The following is a 16,833-nucleotide window of genomic DNA, read 5'->3' on the forward strand; positions in this document are numbered from 1 at the left end:
TAAAATCAAATCTGATATTGTTTTACCTTTTATTTGGTGTGTGGAAGGTGTGCGGAAGAGGGGGTAGTCTTATACGGCGAGTATGTAACAAACTCTGTATTTTGAGTGGAAATGTTAGGGGGTCGTCTTATACGCCCAGTCGTCTTATACGCCGGCAAATACGGTAGATTATGCCTGTGTGTCTTATTCTTTCTACACATCTAAGTAGAATAAAGTGCTAATTCTGTAATAAAGCTGAGTGGTGTGTCATGGTTTTATTATATTATTCCTTACAACTTTCCATATGTTGTAACATTTCCTCATAAATTTTTTTTTAAACGTCACCAGGACCCTGGCCAAGTGGCTCAGTTGCTTGGAGCGTTGTCCCCGTAGACCAAAAGGTGGTGGATTGGTTCCCAGTCAGGGCACATATCTAGGTTGCAGGTTTGATCTTGTTGGAGAGCAAATGGTAGGTAATCGATCGATGTTTCTCTCTCACATCAATGTTTCTCTCTCTCTCCCCCTCCTTTCTCTCTCAAAACAATAAAAATATATCTTCGGGTGAGGATTTAAAAAAAAGTTACTAGGCGAGTAAATGGAAGGTACCCATTCCATGTGTGATCTTGCAGATGAAAAGTCTACAATAGTGTCATTATGACTGGTTTCTCTGCATGGCACAAGGTTAAGTTCTGGTCGCCCCACCTAAATTCTGCCCTTGGGCGAACTCTCATCCATTCTCTGCAGCTCTGTTCCCTTCACAGAGCCTAACACTAGGGAGGCTTCCAGGAGGCGAGACACATCCTGATGCCTGTTGCATCAGGGGTCACTGCCCTGCCAGGGGAGACAGCCTGTTGCTGGTGTGTGGCTTCCCTGACCAGCAGCACTGCCTCCCCTGGGAGCCCATAGAGAGGCAGGATCACAGGATCGCAGACCTGCCCAGGTTTACGGCAACAGAATCTTCAGACAAGCTTCCGGTTTGAGGCTGTACTTGGGAAGCAGCACCCGATCCTCCAGAAACCGCTGCTTGAGGCCACGAGCGATGTGGGTGCCGTCCAGGGAACCCCTCTCCTTCTAGTCCCAATCCGGGTGACACCTTCTCAGATGGCTCATAGCAGCCTCACGGTTTCCGGAACCTTGCAGCACACTCTGTGCAAGTGGACCAGGATCTGCATCAGACAGGATCTCACAGAACCATTAGTGTGAAAATGTAGTGTCACTGTGAAGTGGGCAGACACCTGGGAGTCCACATTATTACAAAGGTGACAATCTGTCCCTGGCCTGGAGGGTACAAGAATGGGCGAGCTTCTTTTTAAGTACAAAAATCCTCCTTTATTTAGCAGGAAGTTCATTTCCGTTTACCCACAACACGTTTAATACTTGCAGACTTGAACACCTTCCACATATTGCTTTTCTTCTTTTACCTGCAACTGTCACATTCACCGTGGACTAATGCTTGAGAAAGAAATCACAAATATGAAAGCACGGCCTGCTCCAAAGAGAGACTCTTGCCCAGCCCACCACACACCACCGTCCTTCTTCCCAGCTGATTTATTTCCCTTCTATGTTTTTTTTTTTAATCTTCCCCTGAGAATGGATTTTTTTCATGGATTTTTATATAGAGAGGAAGGGACAGAGGGAAAGGGAGGAAAGGAAGAAGAGAAGAAGGGAGGGAAGGGAGAGTAGGAGGGAGAGAGAGAAGGAATCAAACCTGCAACCCTTTGGTGTATGGGGTGATGCTCCAACCCACTGAGCCATCCGGCTCCTTCTATGATTTCGAAGGGAACTGAGGTAACAGATGCACCGTGTTCAATGCCAGCTAAGGCAGAAGAGAGGCGGGGAAGCGGCACAGCTTCTTACCTGACACCCGTCGCTCCTCCACGTGCTGTTGTGGCTGTCCCAGAAATAGCACTGAGTGAGGGCAGTGACGATGGAGAACAGGGTGGGAGTCCGCTGAGCCTCCTCCCTGCTTTTATCCAACACGGCTGTGATGTAGTAGATGCCGATCCCATGCTGCAAACTCCCTGGAGTCAGCACCCATGTATACTCCTCATCTGAGAACAACGAAGAGTGCTTAATTGCACTGCACGTGGGAGAAAAATACTGTTAACCCTTTCTTCTGAAGGGCCTGTTGTTATTTCATTTTACAAAGTAATAAGCTTAGAGTCACTGTGGTTTCTTTAAAAAATGACCAGTAATACAATCCAGGGCCCTGCCTTACTCCTGTTGCAGTAAAAAAACCATCTTCTTTTGATGAATGAAAATTTAGGCCTAAGGAATTAGACTGTATTAAGAGTTTTAGAAAAATGAAATCATCACACACTAAAATTAGTAGATAGAAGACCCAGGTGTATGGGGCGATGAAACCCAAGGACGAAGCGAGGACAGGAGCAGAGTGGTTCCAGGACGGAGCCTGGACCGCACGCCAGAGGCCTGATTTCAGGCCTGGCTCTGTCACAGGTGGTTGTTAAGTCACCAAATCTCTACTTTTCTTATCTTTCAAACAAGGAGTCTAAACGAAAGAATCTCCAAGATGTCTCCCAGCTCCAAACGACGCGAGATTACTGCCACGAGCAGCGAGAAGAAGGGAGTGCATGTTCTGACTTCATAGCTGGCACCCCGCAGCGAGAGCTGCTGCCCCAGGGGCTTTGTCTAAAGGGAAGGGTGACTTACAAAAGTGACTGTGTCTGTTAGCGAGGCCCATGCGGGAGCCAGAAAAAGCTCCTTCAATATGGGTGGGTTGTCATGAGGGAGACTACAACATGCTTTATCCATTCTGATCATTTTCCCCAACATCTTTTACGGCCAAGGGTAGCTCTTTATTAAGACTTTTCAGTATTACATTTAAAGTTCTTTGGTCAAGTATATTCCAGGCAATATTTATATATCTCAGAAATTCTTTACTACTTATATATGTCAGAGAAATTATTAACTTTTCTAAACTACAGCACAGTCATTCTGATCTCATACCAAGACTTACTGAGATATCTCCAGGCATTATCTAAACCTAAGATTAGAAATAAAGTTGATATATAAGTGATATATTACATATACATATTCATCTATACATATAACATTTGAGCTATGTTATGACCCATTGTGCTGGAACTTTACTTCTGCAGAAGTCTCAACATTTATATATATAAAAGGCTAAGTGGCCGAAACCGGTTTGGCTCAGTGGATAGAGCATCGGCTTGTGGACTGAAAGGTCCCAGGTTCGATTCCGGTCAAAGGGCATGTACCTGGGTTGTGGGCACATCCCCAGTGGGAGATGTGCAGGAGGCAGCTGATTGATGTTCCTCTCTCATCAATGTTTCTAACTCTCTATCTCTCTCCCTTCCTCTCTGTAAAAAATCAATAAAATATATTTAAAAAAAAAAAGCAGCTAAGTGACCATCCAACCATCCGACCAGCTGGTACCCATGATGTGCATTGACCACCAGGGGGCAGACGCTCAACACAGGAGCTGCTGAGCTGCAGTGACTTGGCAGTGGTGGTTCTCGGGTGATGCACCCCAGAACCAGAGAGGAGGGAGCCCAATTCCTCGCGGGGCCACACGATTCCACCTTTGGCCATGGGTTACGTTGTTGCTGGGGCACTGTCGGCCTTGAATATGGTTTACTGCTGAGCTGTGGTGACTTGGCAGCGGCAATTCTCGGCTGATCTAATTTCCTTTCAATGCACATGAATCTGTGCACCGGACCACTAGTTTTATTATGAAAATTTTCAATCATATAGAAAGTTGAGAGAATTTTACAGGAACATCCATAAAATCATAACCAGATTCTATAATTAACATTTACTAAATTTGCTTTATCACATAAATATCCTTCTATATATCACACAATCCATCTTTTAAAAAATGCATCTCATGCCCTGGCTGGTTTAGCTCAGTGGATAGAGCGTCAGCACATGGAATGAAGGATTGCGGGTTCAATTCTGGTCAAAGACACATATCTTGATTGGTTGCAGGCTCTATCCCCGGCCCTGGTTGGGGCATGTGCAGGAGGCAACCAATCGATGTGTCTTTCTCACGTCGATGTTTCTCTTTCTCTGTCTCTCCCCCTCTCTTCCATGCTCTCTAAATATCAATGGAAAAATATCATTGGTTGAGGATTAAAAAAATAAAATAAAATAAATGCATTTCATGGTCACATGCATCTATACACGTGATAAAAGTACATAGGACTAAACACAAACACAGGAGTGCTTGTAAGGTAGTGGTATCTGAATAAGATCAGTGCATTGGATCAATGTCATTTCCTCATTGCACTACAGTTAAGCAAGACATTAGCATTAGGAGAAACTGAGTGACAAGTATATAAGATGTTTTTATTTCTTACAATTGCATGTGAATATACAGTTATCTAAAAAAATAGTTAATTTAAAAAGAAAAGAAAAACATGCATTGCAAAGTGCTGTGGTCAACTGCTGACACCTGAGAGGGGTCTTACCTTTCTGCTCCACCTGAGCCTTTGGCAGGGTCATGTTCAGGTGAAAGAAAGTGTGGTTAGGCTGATACTCGAACCCCAGGTAGAGTGTCATTGAAACGGGACTTTCAGGCTCTATGCACACGATCAGGGATTTCTCCAGGGAAGTGACGTTCACTGTGATGGTAAAATAGTCCGTGCTCATGTTGACGCTGGTGGGGTGGGTTTCCATGCTTGCATTTCTCCAGAGCATGATCTATAATGAGAGACAGTTCATCACTCTTCAAATTTAAGGTGACCCATTGATTGACGCCTGTCAGTCTCCTTTATAGGGATAATGGGATGAAATTCCTAAGTCTTCCTCTTTGAAATTTAGTAGGTAACACAATGTCAGGGGTTAAGGAAGGGTAATAGGCTAAGATCTAAAACGGCTTATAAGGAAAAGTTTGTACAATTTCCTAAGTAAAGGTGTTAATGAAACAATGTCACTCCCATGAATCTCCAATGACTTCCTTCACGGATTTGCTGCCTTCTATGCTTTTCTCCAGGAATTCCTAGTCCCTTCTACTTTATTTCCTAATAATCAAGTCATACCTCAATATCTTCCATTAAGTCACGGACTCGGAGCAATTTATGATTAGAACTTAGTACCACACTTCCGACGCTTCCAACAATGTTCTTGTCATCAAAATCCTTGAAGGGATTGAAAGCTAGTCCTGTTATCTAGAGACAAGAAAACTCCAGTTTCAGCAATTGCCAAAATATTTATAAATAACACCCCAGTACATAATAAGGTAATCAGATACCATAAATTAAATGTTGGGATTTTCCCCCTTGCTAATATCTCAAATGAAATACCTCTCATTATAAGACTAGAGACCCGGTGCATGAAATGCATGCACTCAGGAGTGGGGGGCCCTTAGCCTGGCCTGCGCCCTCTTATAGTCCAGGAGCTCTTGGGGGATGTCCGACAGATGACTTAGGCCCGCTTCCCAAGCCAGCTATAGGACATCCTTAGCACTGTTGCAGAGGCAGGAGAGGCTCTCGCCAGCTGTGAGCCCAGCTTCTGGGTGAGTGGTGGTCCCCCTGTGAGAGTGCACTGACCACCAGTGGGCAGCTCCTGAGTTGAGCGCCTGCCCCCTGGTGGTCAGTGTGTGTCATAGTGACCAGTCCTTCTGAATTTCAGTGGAATTGCATATTAGCCTTTTATTATATAGGATCATATGAGAAAGAATTAATTAGTTAAAGATGAGTCATTTACTGTGACCTTCAGAATTATTATTATTTTTACATCTTTATACCTAGAGGATTCATTTGACTAGGAAGTATTCTGTTCTTCAGGATAAGGCAACAATCCTACTTCTGTTTGTTAAGTAATTGCTGAAAAAAAATACAATATGACTAGGTCGGTATATTGAATCAGTGATTATTTAGATAGTCCTAGCTTTATATAATAGTGAAGAGTTGAATCAATTCACATCATAACACAGAAACTTAGTTAAATCCAGAAGCTTGTTTAATGCTCCCCATTCTATCGTGGATCATTTTCAGAGGCCTTCAATCCTGCCAGTGTAAAACAGAAATTAACAGCACACAACCTTCTCTTGTTTGATCTGTTAGCTTACATTTCATGGTGCATTCTTGTCACCCAAATGCCTACAGCCACCAAATCTCACTTTTATTCTGGTCAGAATCAACTTCACACTCACTTGAACATTAACTCCTGGGTGTTTATTCAAGAGCTCCTCCAGCGCCGAAGCTGATGGGAAGGCTAACCGCATGGGTGCTGGGTATCCGAGAGTGTACGAGCTCAGAGGCAAAGTCGATATGTTTTGGCTAATGAAAAAGAAGTGAAATGGGAATCAATCTGTTCTCTAAAGGTCAAAAACCTAAAATGAAACTCTCCTTCCTTCGTTCCTCCCTTCTTAAAAATCCCTCCCTCTCGCCTTCCCTCCCTCCCTCCCTCCCTTCCTCCTATGCTACCTGCTCAACATCAGGGTAGCAATGGAAGAGGTCAAAGTCACCGAAGACTCAGAAAATGGATGCTGCCGTAGAAATGTTTCCTGGATCTCCCCAAGGGCCATCAAGGACTTTTTCAGAATATTTTCTACCTGCATTTAGAGGGAAATATCATGTGACTTGTGTAACCTCAGGGTATTGTGTTAGTGAAATGATGATTCTGAGGGCGTTGGAAGGGGAACAGGGATCTTGACAATGATGTAATGGGAGGTGACATTCATTGGAGAGAACCCATAGGCAGTACCTGTAGTCTGGCTAAAGAGTCACCATCCTCGGTGCCACTAAGAGGGCCCCCCAAAGAAATATGTATTTCTTTTGCCCCATGATATAAGCTGCCCTAGATCTGCATATGATAGTTTTTTTTTTATATTTAAAAAGAGCTTTATTATAATGAATTCACACATACAATTCACCCATTTTGAGTATACAATTCAAAGGTTTTTTTGTAAACTCACAGGGTTGTGCAACTAGAACCATGATCTAGTTTTAGAATATTTTTCTCTCTCGTAAAATAAACCCAGAACCCAGTAGCAGTCACTGTCCATTCTTCTGCCCCTCTCTCCTCAATCCTGAGGTGACCACTTATCTACAGTCTATAGATTTGCCTCTCCTGGACATTTCATATAAATGGAATCATAATATATGGTCTTTTGTGATTGGCTTCTTCACTTGTCATAATACTTTCAAGGTTCATCCATGTTGTAGTTTGTATCAGTACTTCATTCTTTTTTGTTACCGAATACTATTCCATTTTATGGACATACCACGTTTTCTTTGTCCATCCATCAGATCATGGACATCTGGGTTGTTTCCACCTTTTTGCTATTTGGCCACTTGAATAATATTGCTATGAACATGACTGTACAAGTTTCAGGCGGACGGACATCTGTGGATTTATTCCATGGAGTAGAATTACTAGGTCACATGGTAATTATATTTTTAACGCTCTGGGGGAACTGTCACACTCTTTGCAAAGAGCTGTACCATCTTACGATCTAACCGTGTATGAAGGTTCCATTTTCTCTGCCTCCTCGCCCACGCTTGTTATTAGGTGTGAAGTGGAAGCTGATTTGCATTTCCCTAATGACTAACAACGTCGAACACTGTCTCATGTGCACAGCAGACATAACTTACTGAGTGCTTGCTGTGTGCCAAGCGCTAAGGTCTTTTCACCAGATGACAGCGTTAGGCAGGCTGGGCTCGCTGGGGTAGAGAGAGGCCCCAGAGCAGGATTCACAGAGCAGTGTCGTCAGCGCTGCAGGCTTAGCTGGGCTGTGAGAGTCTGGGGGGAGGCTGTGCGAGACCTGGGCCTGTCCAGACTGAACGTTTCTGAGGAGAGCGGGCCAGTGGCATGTACCGCACCCACCTGCTCAATGCCATGCTTGGATCTTGGCCCCATTGCTTCGTCGGCTTTCACTACACCGCTGAAGGAGTGAATGAGGCAGACAGTCACAGGACTTTGGAAGCCCAGAGTGCTGTTGTTCTGAAATGGGCTTTTCAGTAATTGGCCACTCTGGTAAATAAGGGAGTCGACAACATCGACCTGGGAATTTTGGAAAAGCAAATAGACATTCCTGAATGGTTTATGACTGTTTTACATTTGTGTTCTTCTGAGAAGTGTTCTTTACATATTTTAAATACATTTTTATAAGAAGCAATGTTACACTGTGGCAGGGAAGGAAAATATACTATTCCATATCACCTATGGGGAGGATTCTTATTTCAGGTTGCACTAAGCAAATGACATAACCCTTTCTGAGTGGAAAGAGGATCAAATATCTAATTAACACAACTAAGCTTAAAAGAGGAATGCAGAAGAGAAGAGTGCTGACTGAAGTCTCCCACAGACTGTCCCTTTGTATCCAGGGCCTCAAAAGCATTCAAGACGGACTTGACATGGAGATCAAGGAGAAGTTCTAAATGAAACAGAAAACACTAACTCTCCTTTCTGCAGGCTACCCTCATGGAAAACAAGTCAAATGAACCAACTGACAACTATTTACTGAACAGTCACCAAAAGTACTACTACTTTTGTTTTGAAATGTTCTTTATTTTCAAAGTTACACTTATTAAAAACTGCAAAATAAAATATCCTATCCTATATAATAAAAGGGTAATATGCAAATTGACCAAATGGCAGAACGACTGGTTGCTATGACATGCACTGACCACCAGGGGGCAGACACTCAATGTAGGAGCTGCCCTCTGGTGGTCAGTGCACTCCCACAGGGGAGGTGGGGGGAAGTGCTGCTCAGCCAGAAGCCAGGTTTAAGGCTGGCGAGCGCAGTGGTGGTCCTCTCCCCTCTGGTGCAGTGCTAAGGAGCAGTGAGCAGGCGGGTGGTAAGGAGTCACTTCTCCTGGACTGCAAGAGGGATGTCTGACTGCTGGCTTAGGTCCTAAGCCGGCAGGTGAACATTCCCTGAAGGGTCCCAGACTGCAAGAGGGGGCAGGCTGGGCTGAGCGACACCCCCAGAGTACATGAATTTTTGTGCACCGGGCCTCTAGTATGAAAAATAAAATAACAAAAGTAAGTATAAAAAAATAAATAAATGAAGGTAAGCCCTAGCTGGCAGGCTTAGTTGGCTGGGGAGTTGTCCCGTACACCAAATGGTGACGGATTCGATTTCTGGTCAGGGCACATACCTAATTTATGGGTTTGATCTCCAGTCGGGGCTTGTGAGGGAGGCAACCTATTGATGTGTTTCTCTCACATCAATATTTCTCTCTGTCTTTTCCTTTCTCTTCACTCTCTCTAAAAGTCAATGGAAAAATATCCTTGGGTGAGGATTTAAAAGTAAATAAGTAAACAAGTAAATAAAGTTAAAAATAAGACATGAACACAAAATATTTGCAACATATGTAACAAAAGGTTAATATCAATAATAAATAAGCTCTCTTACAAACAAAGAGACAAGTAGTCCAATGAAGGACTTAGTAATCAATAAAATGCTTTTTTTTTTTTTTGCCTTTGAAATTGGCAAAAATGAAAGTGTGGGGGAAAGGTTGCTGAGAATGTAAAATAGTTCCTTTTAGGAGGGGAGGATAGTTTTGTCATCTCTTGAAAATGTAAAAGCCCGTCAATTCTATTTCTAGCACTCTATCCCACAGAAATATTTGCAGAAGTCCTGAAAGATGTAGGTATAAGGATATCCATGGATGGCTATTTGCAAGGGTAAACTCTAAAATAAACATTAAGATAAGGAGTTCACTTATGTGTACTGACATGAAAAGATATCCCTGACTCAGCATTGAGTAAAACAATCAATGGGCAGAAACATTTGTAGACTTTAACCCCATTTTTATTAAAATAAACCAAACCAACAAACTTTGTGTATGCATCAAAAACATTTGGAAGGTTATGCACAGCAAATCAAGATTAATCTAATAATAGTGATTACATCTAGAGAATGCTTTTTATTTAATATGCTTTTGTTCTAATTTTCCCAAATAAACCAATACAGATCGCATTTATGTACTTATTGCAATATTTGAAAATACAGAAAATGGAAAAAAGAAAATGAAAATCCTCACTAATCCTACCACCTTAATTTATGTGTAGGGAGTAGAAGGAGGCATGAGTAATTATGAGGAAGTAACACTGGCAAATGTGGTTGCAACAAAGGCAGATATCATGGAGGCACGGACTTTTGCTGCCTGTTTCAAGGCTGCTCTATGCTATGGCAAGGCATGGATCTGTCTTTGTCTCCTGTGATTTCTCCTGACACATAGATCAGAAAAGCAGTGATGTGATAAATGAGAATGTCACTACTGATCCAGTTTTTTAACAATCTTCAGATTTTTTTTATAAGAGAAAGTTTATTTAGAAAGTCACAGAGATGGAAGGAATGGGCTATAGAAGTAATGGGCTCAAGAAACAAGTTACAGAGGCAAAAGAAGGGACCTGAAGCTTAAGAGAGTCAAGGAAAATGCACCTGGAGGGGGTGGCAGGGGGTGGGGGGAAGGCTTGGGCGTGCTCCATAGAGAGAGCTGCCTTAACATATAGTTTTTAAATGTATTGATTTTAGAGAGAGAGGGAGAGAGAGAAAAACGGTGACTTGCTGCTTCCTTTATCTATATATTTATTATTGCTTGTTTCTTGTATGTGCCCTGACTAGGGATCAAACCTACAACCTTGGGGTATTGGGACGACACTCTAACCAACTGAGCTACCCAGCGAGGGCACAATCTTCAGATTTAAAGGTACAAATACACTTGCTAATATTTCCATTGAGTCTCCACAAAGTATTTCATAATGTTAGTCTGTACAGGGTACAATTTCCAGATTATACATTTTCTATTTTATTATACGTTTTCTCCTTTCCTGTTTTTCACTTTCCCCTTCCGCACATCTGTTCCCTCCCAATCAGCCTCTGCTTACCTGCACTGGCTCGGACAGTCCTGGGATCATGGCTGTCAGTCTCTGGAGCACCTCACAAGCTTTCTGCAGGTGGCTGTGAGGTTGCAAACCATGCATCGCTTTGCTGAAGTTCCATGCCCTTTCATCTGTGACCTATTGGGAACAAAGGATTTTGTCAAAATAATTTGCATATAATTACTGCACTTTAGTAGTTTGAGACATTGTTTTAATGAGAGCTGGCCTTTGGTGACATTACAAGCTCTATGAATCACAGGCTTTCCATCACACTTATTGCTTTCAGAGGCTTTTCTGCAAATAGAATTTTCACCTCTTCATACAGAAAATGGTAACAGGTCATACAATGATTGCTCCAAGGACAAGTGAGTCTGACAATAAGATCTGCAAGAGTAAGCTTAAGGCTATGGCCATGATCACAAGCAGGAAACATGGAATTCAAGACAACAAAACCTGTCTATTCAGAAGTGTGTTTATCCCCTCAGGTTTCCCACGGTAATTCCCTCAACCCAAGAGTTCCTGTTCAAGAGGGAAGTCCTTGACATGCCACACGGCAGGAGCAGAGAGGCAGGAAACCCGAGAAAACAAACAAGCCAGGACACTGGGCATGGTCCCAAAACGTAAGAGGCTACTTGTTTTGAACTGGAAGTCCAACCCTGAGACAATCTGTTTACACCAACTACATGGTCCGAATTCTAGAGAACAACCCACTTACAGCTTAACTCAATCAGTATTCAGTAAGTCCTTATTAAATGCCTACTGTGTACTGCTAGGCTCAAGGACTGGAGCAGTTCACGTCAGTTAAGACCCCACCCTCACGGGCCATGCAATTGAATAGGGTTATTCCTGATTCACAGGGTTATAGGGGGTTGGGTCAGTTACAGAGAGATCTCAGAACTGAGGCCCACCCAATTTTGGTTTACGCTGTGGGACTGGGATGTCAATAAGAAGGAGTGAAGGTAAGGGAGACACAGATGCCGCCCGGCTGCACGTCTGCCTGCTGGTCAGGCTGTACTCAGCGTCATTCCAGCGGCAGCCTTACCTGGTATTTCAGAGAGAACGTCTAACCTGGGCGGAACCTGGCAGACTTCACCACTTACTTAGCCTTTCTTCAATGTCTCTCAATCAAGCCTTATTGTGGTTTCCTGAACTGACTCAGAAAAACTAGAAGTTTTGTACATCTTTGGTTAGATTTATTCCTAGGTACCTGCTGTTATATCTTTTTTAAAAAATCTAACTGATAGTTGCTGATATGCAATAATGTAATTAACTTTAGTATATACTGATCTGATATTCAGTAACATCTCTAAATTCTCTTGATAGTTCTAATAATTTGTAGACTCTTTGGATATTCGATCTTTCAAATTTCTCTCTATTTAAGGCAAGCAAACACTCTTTGTTTAAGCTGCTGCAGATCACTTTTCCCCTCAGCAGAACACAATGCTGACTGAGACAACAGTGAACATCTAGTTTCCATTACCACCGACAGCAGATCCAGAGAAAATAGGACTCCTTTCTAACAGGAGAATGTTAGATGGCTTATAGGCAGGGCTTGTGTTTTAAAAAAAAACCCCAAATAATAGGGAGAAGCAGGATGTTTTCTTCAGTCAACACTGTTAAAGCAGCTTTGCCTTTCCTTCCAGTTTGTCTGGAAGGGGAACAAAGGTGAAAGGAGGGTTGAGAGGGTGAGGTGGAGAAGGTGTCGAAGGGTTTGCTGCTCCTCAGACAATGGGGCAGGCCAACAAGGGTTCCTCCCCGGCCGAAGCACTGATATAACAGCATTACCTAATACGACCGTAAATACTGAAATAGGCGTAAGACCCCATGTGGGATATTTTCATGGACTTGCTTTGGCTTTTGCTTTTAATCGGGACACATGCCTGTCTGTCAGGCATTCCCAGGTATATTCTGCTCAGGGGTAAAGGGGGAACGAGGCTCCTTCTTAGCATCACTGTTCCCAAAATGACACCAAAATAGAAGGAAAGAATACAAGTGCTGTTTCCAGCCCAGCCAGTGTGGCTCAGTGGCTGAGCATCGACCTATGAGCCAGGAGGTCAGGGCTTGATTCCTGGTCAGGGCACATGCCCGGGTTTCGGGTTCGATCCCCAGTGGTGGATGTGCAAGAAGCAGCTGATCAATGACTCTCTTTTTCATCATTGATGTTTCTATCTCTCCCTCCCTCTCCCTTCCTCTCTGAAATCAATAAAAAAAATATATATTTTTTAAAAGTGCTATTTCCATGTAATGAACGTACCCAGTTGTGACTTCCATGTTCCTCACTCACCGGATTGGATGCGCTCTGAGATGATGCTTGGAGATGAGTGGTGGAGACATCTGGATGCGAGTCCTCTCTGGGGCTTGAAGTTATTCCCACCAGAGCGTTTCCAGCCTGTGTTACAGACGCAGGCCTGGGGAGCTCTGCCGTCACAGGGGGTGGCTGGCTGGTAGGCACGGGGGTGACTGACAGTCCCTGCTGTGTGACTGCGGGGAGGACTGAAGGAAACCGGCTGGCAGAATGGCACAGGGTCTTCGACTAAAAGATAAAAATATATAAAAGGAAAAGGCTAAATCCGATTTTAGCCAAATAATGAAAATGAAAGCGGTGTCTCCAGAATTGCTTTGGAACTCCCAGGGCCCTGAGATATTTATAAATATTTCTCTCAAAAAGACCCTGTGCTCAAGCAGTTTGGAGGAAGTGGCGTGTGATATTACCCTCTTTGAGATGCACAATTTCCCGGGTGTACTTATTGTCAAGCATTCAGTAACTTATAATGAAACAGCTACCATGTGCTAAGCATGGGGAAGTGAGGGTGCAGCAATGAACAAAGTGAGCCAAGTTCTTGCCCTCCCTGAGTGCCCACGTTGGTGGTGGAGACAGAGAGACAAATTACATCGCGTGGTCACTAACGCATGTCAGATGTCAAGGAAGGGCATTTTGGCTGAGAATTAGAGAGAAAGCTGTCAGTATTCTGGAGAAGGGTATTTAAGAAATGGAAAAGCCCTGAGGCCACAGCCTGCTGTTTGTTTGGGGAAGAACAAAAAGGCTGGATGAGCAAAAATGGTACGAGGGGAGCTAAAAAAAGATCCAGGGGGTGGAGGGGAGTGAGGGAAGGGGGTTGGAGAGCAGGTCCTATGTCAGGAAACTGAGAAGCGTGTGAACTTGCTTTGAATGAGATGGGAAGACATGGGGGGTGAGGGGGCTTTGATGAGCAGTCGCTGGATCTGACTTCTCTTGTGAAGGCTCCTCTCACTGCTATGCTGAGAACTGACAGCAAGGGGCCGAGGACAGAAGCAAGGAGTTCAGTAGGAGAAAGATGCAGTGTTCAGACGGGAGCGGATGGGGGCTGAGCCTGGGGTGATAGGGGAGAAGATAATGGGAAGTGTTAGGTTTGGGGCATATAAAAGCCTCTATGCCCTAGCCCAGTGGTTCTCAACCTGTGGGCCACGACCCCTTTGGGGGTTGAATACCCTTTCACAGGGGTCGCCTAAGACCATTGGAAAACACATATATAATTACATATTATTTTTGTGATTAATCACTATGCTTTCATTGTGTTCAATTTGTAACAATGAAAATACATCCTGCATATCAGATATCTACATTATGATTCATAACAGTAGTAACATTACAGTTATGAAGTAGCAATGAAAATAATTTTATGGTTGGGATCACCACAACATGAGGATCTGTATTAAAGGGTCGCGGCATTAGGAAGGTTGAGAACCACTGCCCTAGCCGGTTTCGTTCAGTGGATAGAGTGTCGGCCTGCAGACTGAAGGGTGGGTCAAGGGCACATGCTTCCTTGGCAGGCTTGCCTTCCAGTGGGGGGAGGTGAGGCGTGCAGGAGGTAACCAATGAATGTGTCTCTCTCACATTGATGTTTCTCTCTCTCTCTCTCTCTCTCTCTGTCTCTTCCCCCTACGTTCCACTCTCTCTCTCTGGAAATCAATGGAGAAAATATCCTCACAAAACAAAAAGGCCCTAAGAAGTCTTACAGTAAAACAAATTCCTCCTGGCAATATTTTAAGCAATATTGGCTGTTTTTCTGCAGAACATCCCTTGAGAAATACCAACTTGAGGGATTTTTATTTCATCCCCCTTCCTTTTTATACTTATAACAGCACCCTTTTTTTTTTTTTTTTTTTACAGTGGACCAAATAAATGTAAATCTATATTTAGCCATCTACTGAGAGGTTTCTATGTAGGATACAAAGGCAAGAAAGCTAAGAAATTTCTTGAAGGTGAAATTTTGTAGATTATGCAGAGTTTCTACTTTTCACTCAATTTCTTTACTTTTCCTTTTTAAAATTAAAAAAAATTATTGCATTGTATATATTTTTGTAAGATGCCACAAGTTCTTTTTGGAATGAAGCAGGGAATAAAGAAACCACCAACAAAAGAAAATAATACCAGCATGAAGGCCAAAAGATAGGCTTTAAAATCGTCTTTAATAAATAATCCATTAAACCTCTTTCCTGCACTTACATACTTTCCTTTCCTTATCAGAAAACTATAATTCAGAGCACTCTGTGAGACAAAGTAGAGCTCTGGCAGGACCCACCAGGACTGGTAAAGAGAACACGATTCCAAAACGTGTGCTGTGAAGGTTAAGTACTTACAGGATTAGCAAGAGCAGGTTGGTGACATTTGTTTGAATGATGAGTGGCTCCTGTAGAAAAAAGAAAGTAGGTTAAGCCTGGCCCATGTGGCTCAACCTCTGAACCAGGAGGTCACGGTTTGATTCCTGATCCCTGGTCAGGGCACATGCCCAGGTTGTAGGCTCAATTCTCAGTAGGGGATGTGCAGGAGGTAGCCAGTCAATGATTCTCTCTCATTATTGATGTTTCTATCTGTCCCTCTCCCTTCCTCTCTGAAATCAATAAAAAATATATCCTCCTTCCTATATAATAAAAGGCTAATATGCAAATCAACCAAACAGCAGAGCAAACGGTTGCTATGATGCACACTGACTACCAGGGGGCAGACGCTCAATGCAAGAGCTGCCCCCTGGTCGTCAGTGCACTCCCACAAGGGGAGCACCACTCAGCCAGAAGCCGGGCTCACGGCTGGTGAGTGCAGTGGTATTGGTGGGAGTCTCTCCCTCCTCCACGTCAGTCGGACATCTCCCGAGGGCTCCTGGACTGTGAGAGGGCACAGATCAGGCTGAGGGACCTCTCCCCCTCCAGTGCACAAATTTCGTGCACCGGGCCTCTAATATAAATATATATATATATTAAAGTATGTTAAGTTCAAGTAAAAGCCTAGGATAGAAATATTTTTTCCTATTTTATTTGTTATTCTTGGCTAAAAATGTAAATCACATAGGAGACCAGAGGCTCATTTTCTGCTGTTGATGAAGATGTACAGCTAGAATTTCGAAGCTGAAGCATGACAAATCACTACCATCTCATCCTGTTGCTTACTCTTCAAAGATCCTCCGTGTAAAAATAAATATTAAAAAAAAACAACCATAAAGGTGCCAGTATATAAACATCACTGCAGAAATATCTGTCTCATACTTTTACAAAAATGTATTCTTAAGAAAAGCCGTATATTTATATAAATATGTCCTATATAATAAAAGGATAATATGCAAATTGACCCTAAAGGCTGAATGATGTGCTATGATATGCACTAACCACCAGGGGGAGCAGGCCTAAGCCATCAGTTGGACACCCCCCCGAGGGCTCCCCGACTGCGAGAGGGTGCAGGTAGGGCTGAGGGACTGCCCCCGCACCACCAGTGCATGAATTTTTGTGCACCGGGCCTCTAGTAAGATATAACAATCCTAAATATTTATGCACCTAATAATAGAGCTTCAAAATACATGAAGCAAAGAGGGATAGAACTAAGACAAGACATAGGCAAATCCATAGGTATCCTTGAAGATTTCCTTTGGAGATTTTGCTCTCTTAATATTTGACAAAATGAGCAGCAGAAAACCAGCAATGACACAGAAAACCTGCACAACACTGTTCAACCACCTACCTAACTGATCTTTTTTTTTTTAAATATATTTTTATTGATTTTTTACA

The 16,833-nt window shown here is 43.1% G+C and overlaps 1 protein-coding gene across 1 annotated transcript in view; it reads right to left on the bottom strand.

Moving 5' to 3' along the window:
• The window catches only part of PKD1L3 (polycystin 1 like 3, transient receptor potential channel interacting), a 70,583-nt gene that overhangs the window by 40,711 nt on the left and 13,039 nt on the right, over positions 1-16,833 (bottom strand). Inside the window, exons 5-13 of the mRNA XM_015558790.1 lie at positions 15,418-15,467; positions 13,082-13,330; positions 10,804-10,935; positions 7,792-7,968; positions 6,390-6,517; positions 6,116-6,242; positions 5,001-5,129; positions 4,431-4,662; positions 1,837-2,030 (exon numbers count right to left, since the gene is read on the bottom strand). Coding sequence (XP_015414276.1) covers positions 1,837-2,030; positions 4,431-4,662; positions 5,001-5,129; positions 6,116-6,242; positions 6,390-6,517; positions 7,792-7,968; positions 10,804-10,935; positions 13,082-13,330; positions 15,418-15,467 — 1,418 coding nt within the window. The remainder of the gene's footprint in view (positions 1-1,836; positions 2,031-4,430; positions 4,663-5,000; positions 5,130-6,115; positions 6,243-6,389; positions 6,518-7,791; positions 7,969-10,803; positions 10,936-13,081; positions 13,331-15,417; positions 15,468-16,833) is intronic.

This window comes from Myotis davidii, unplaced genomic scaffold (assembly GCF_000327345.1).
Source record: "Myotis davidii unplaced genomic scaffold, ASM32734v1 scaffold453, whole genome shotgun sequence".
NCBI lineage: Eukaryota > Metazoa > Chordata > Mammalia > Chiroptera > Vespertilionidae > Myotis > Myotis davidii.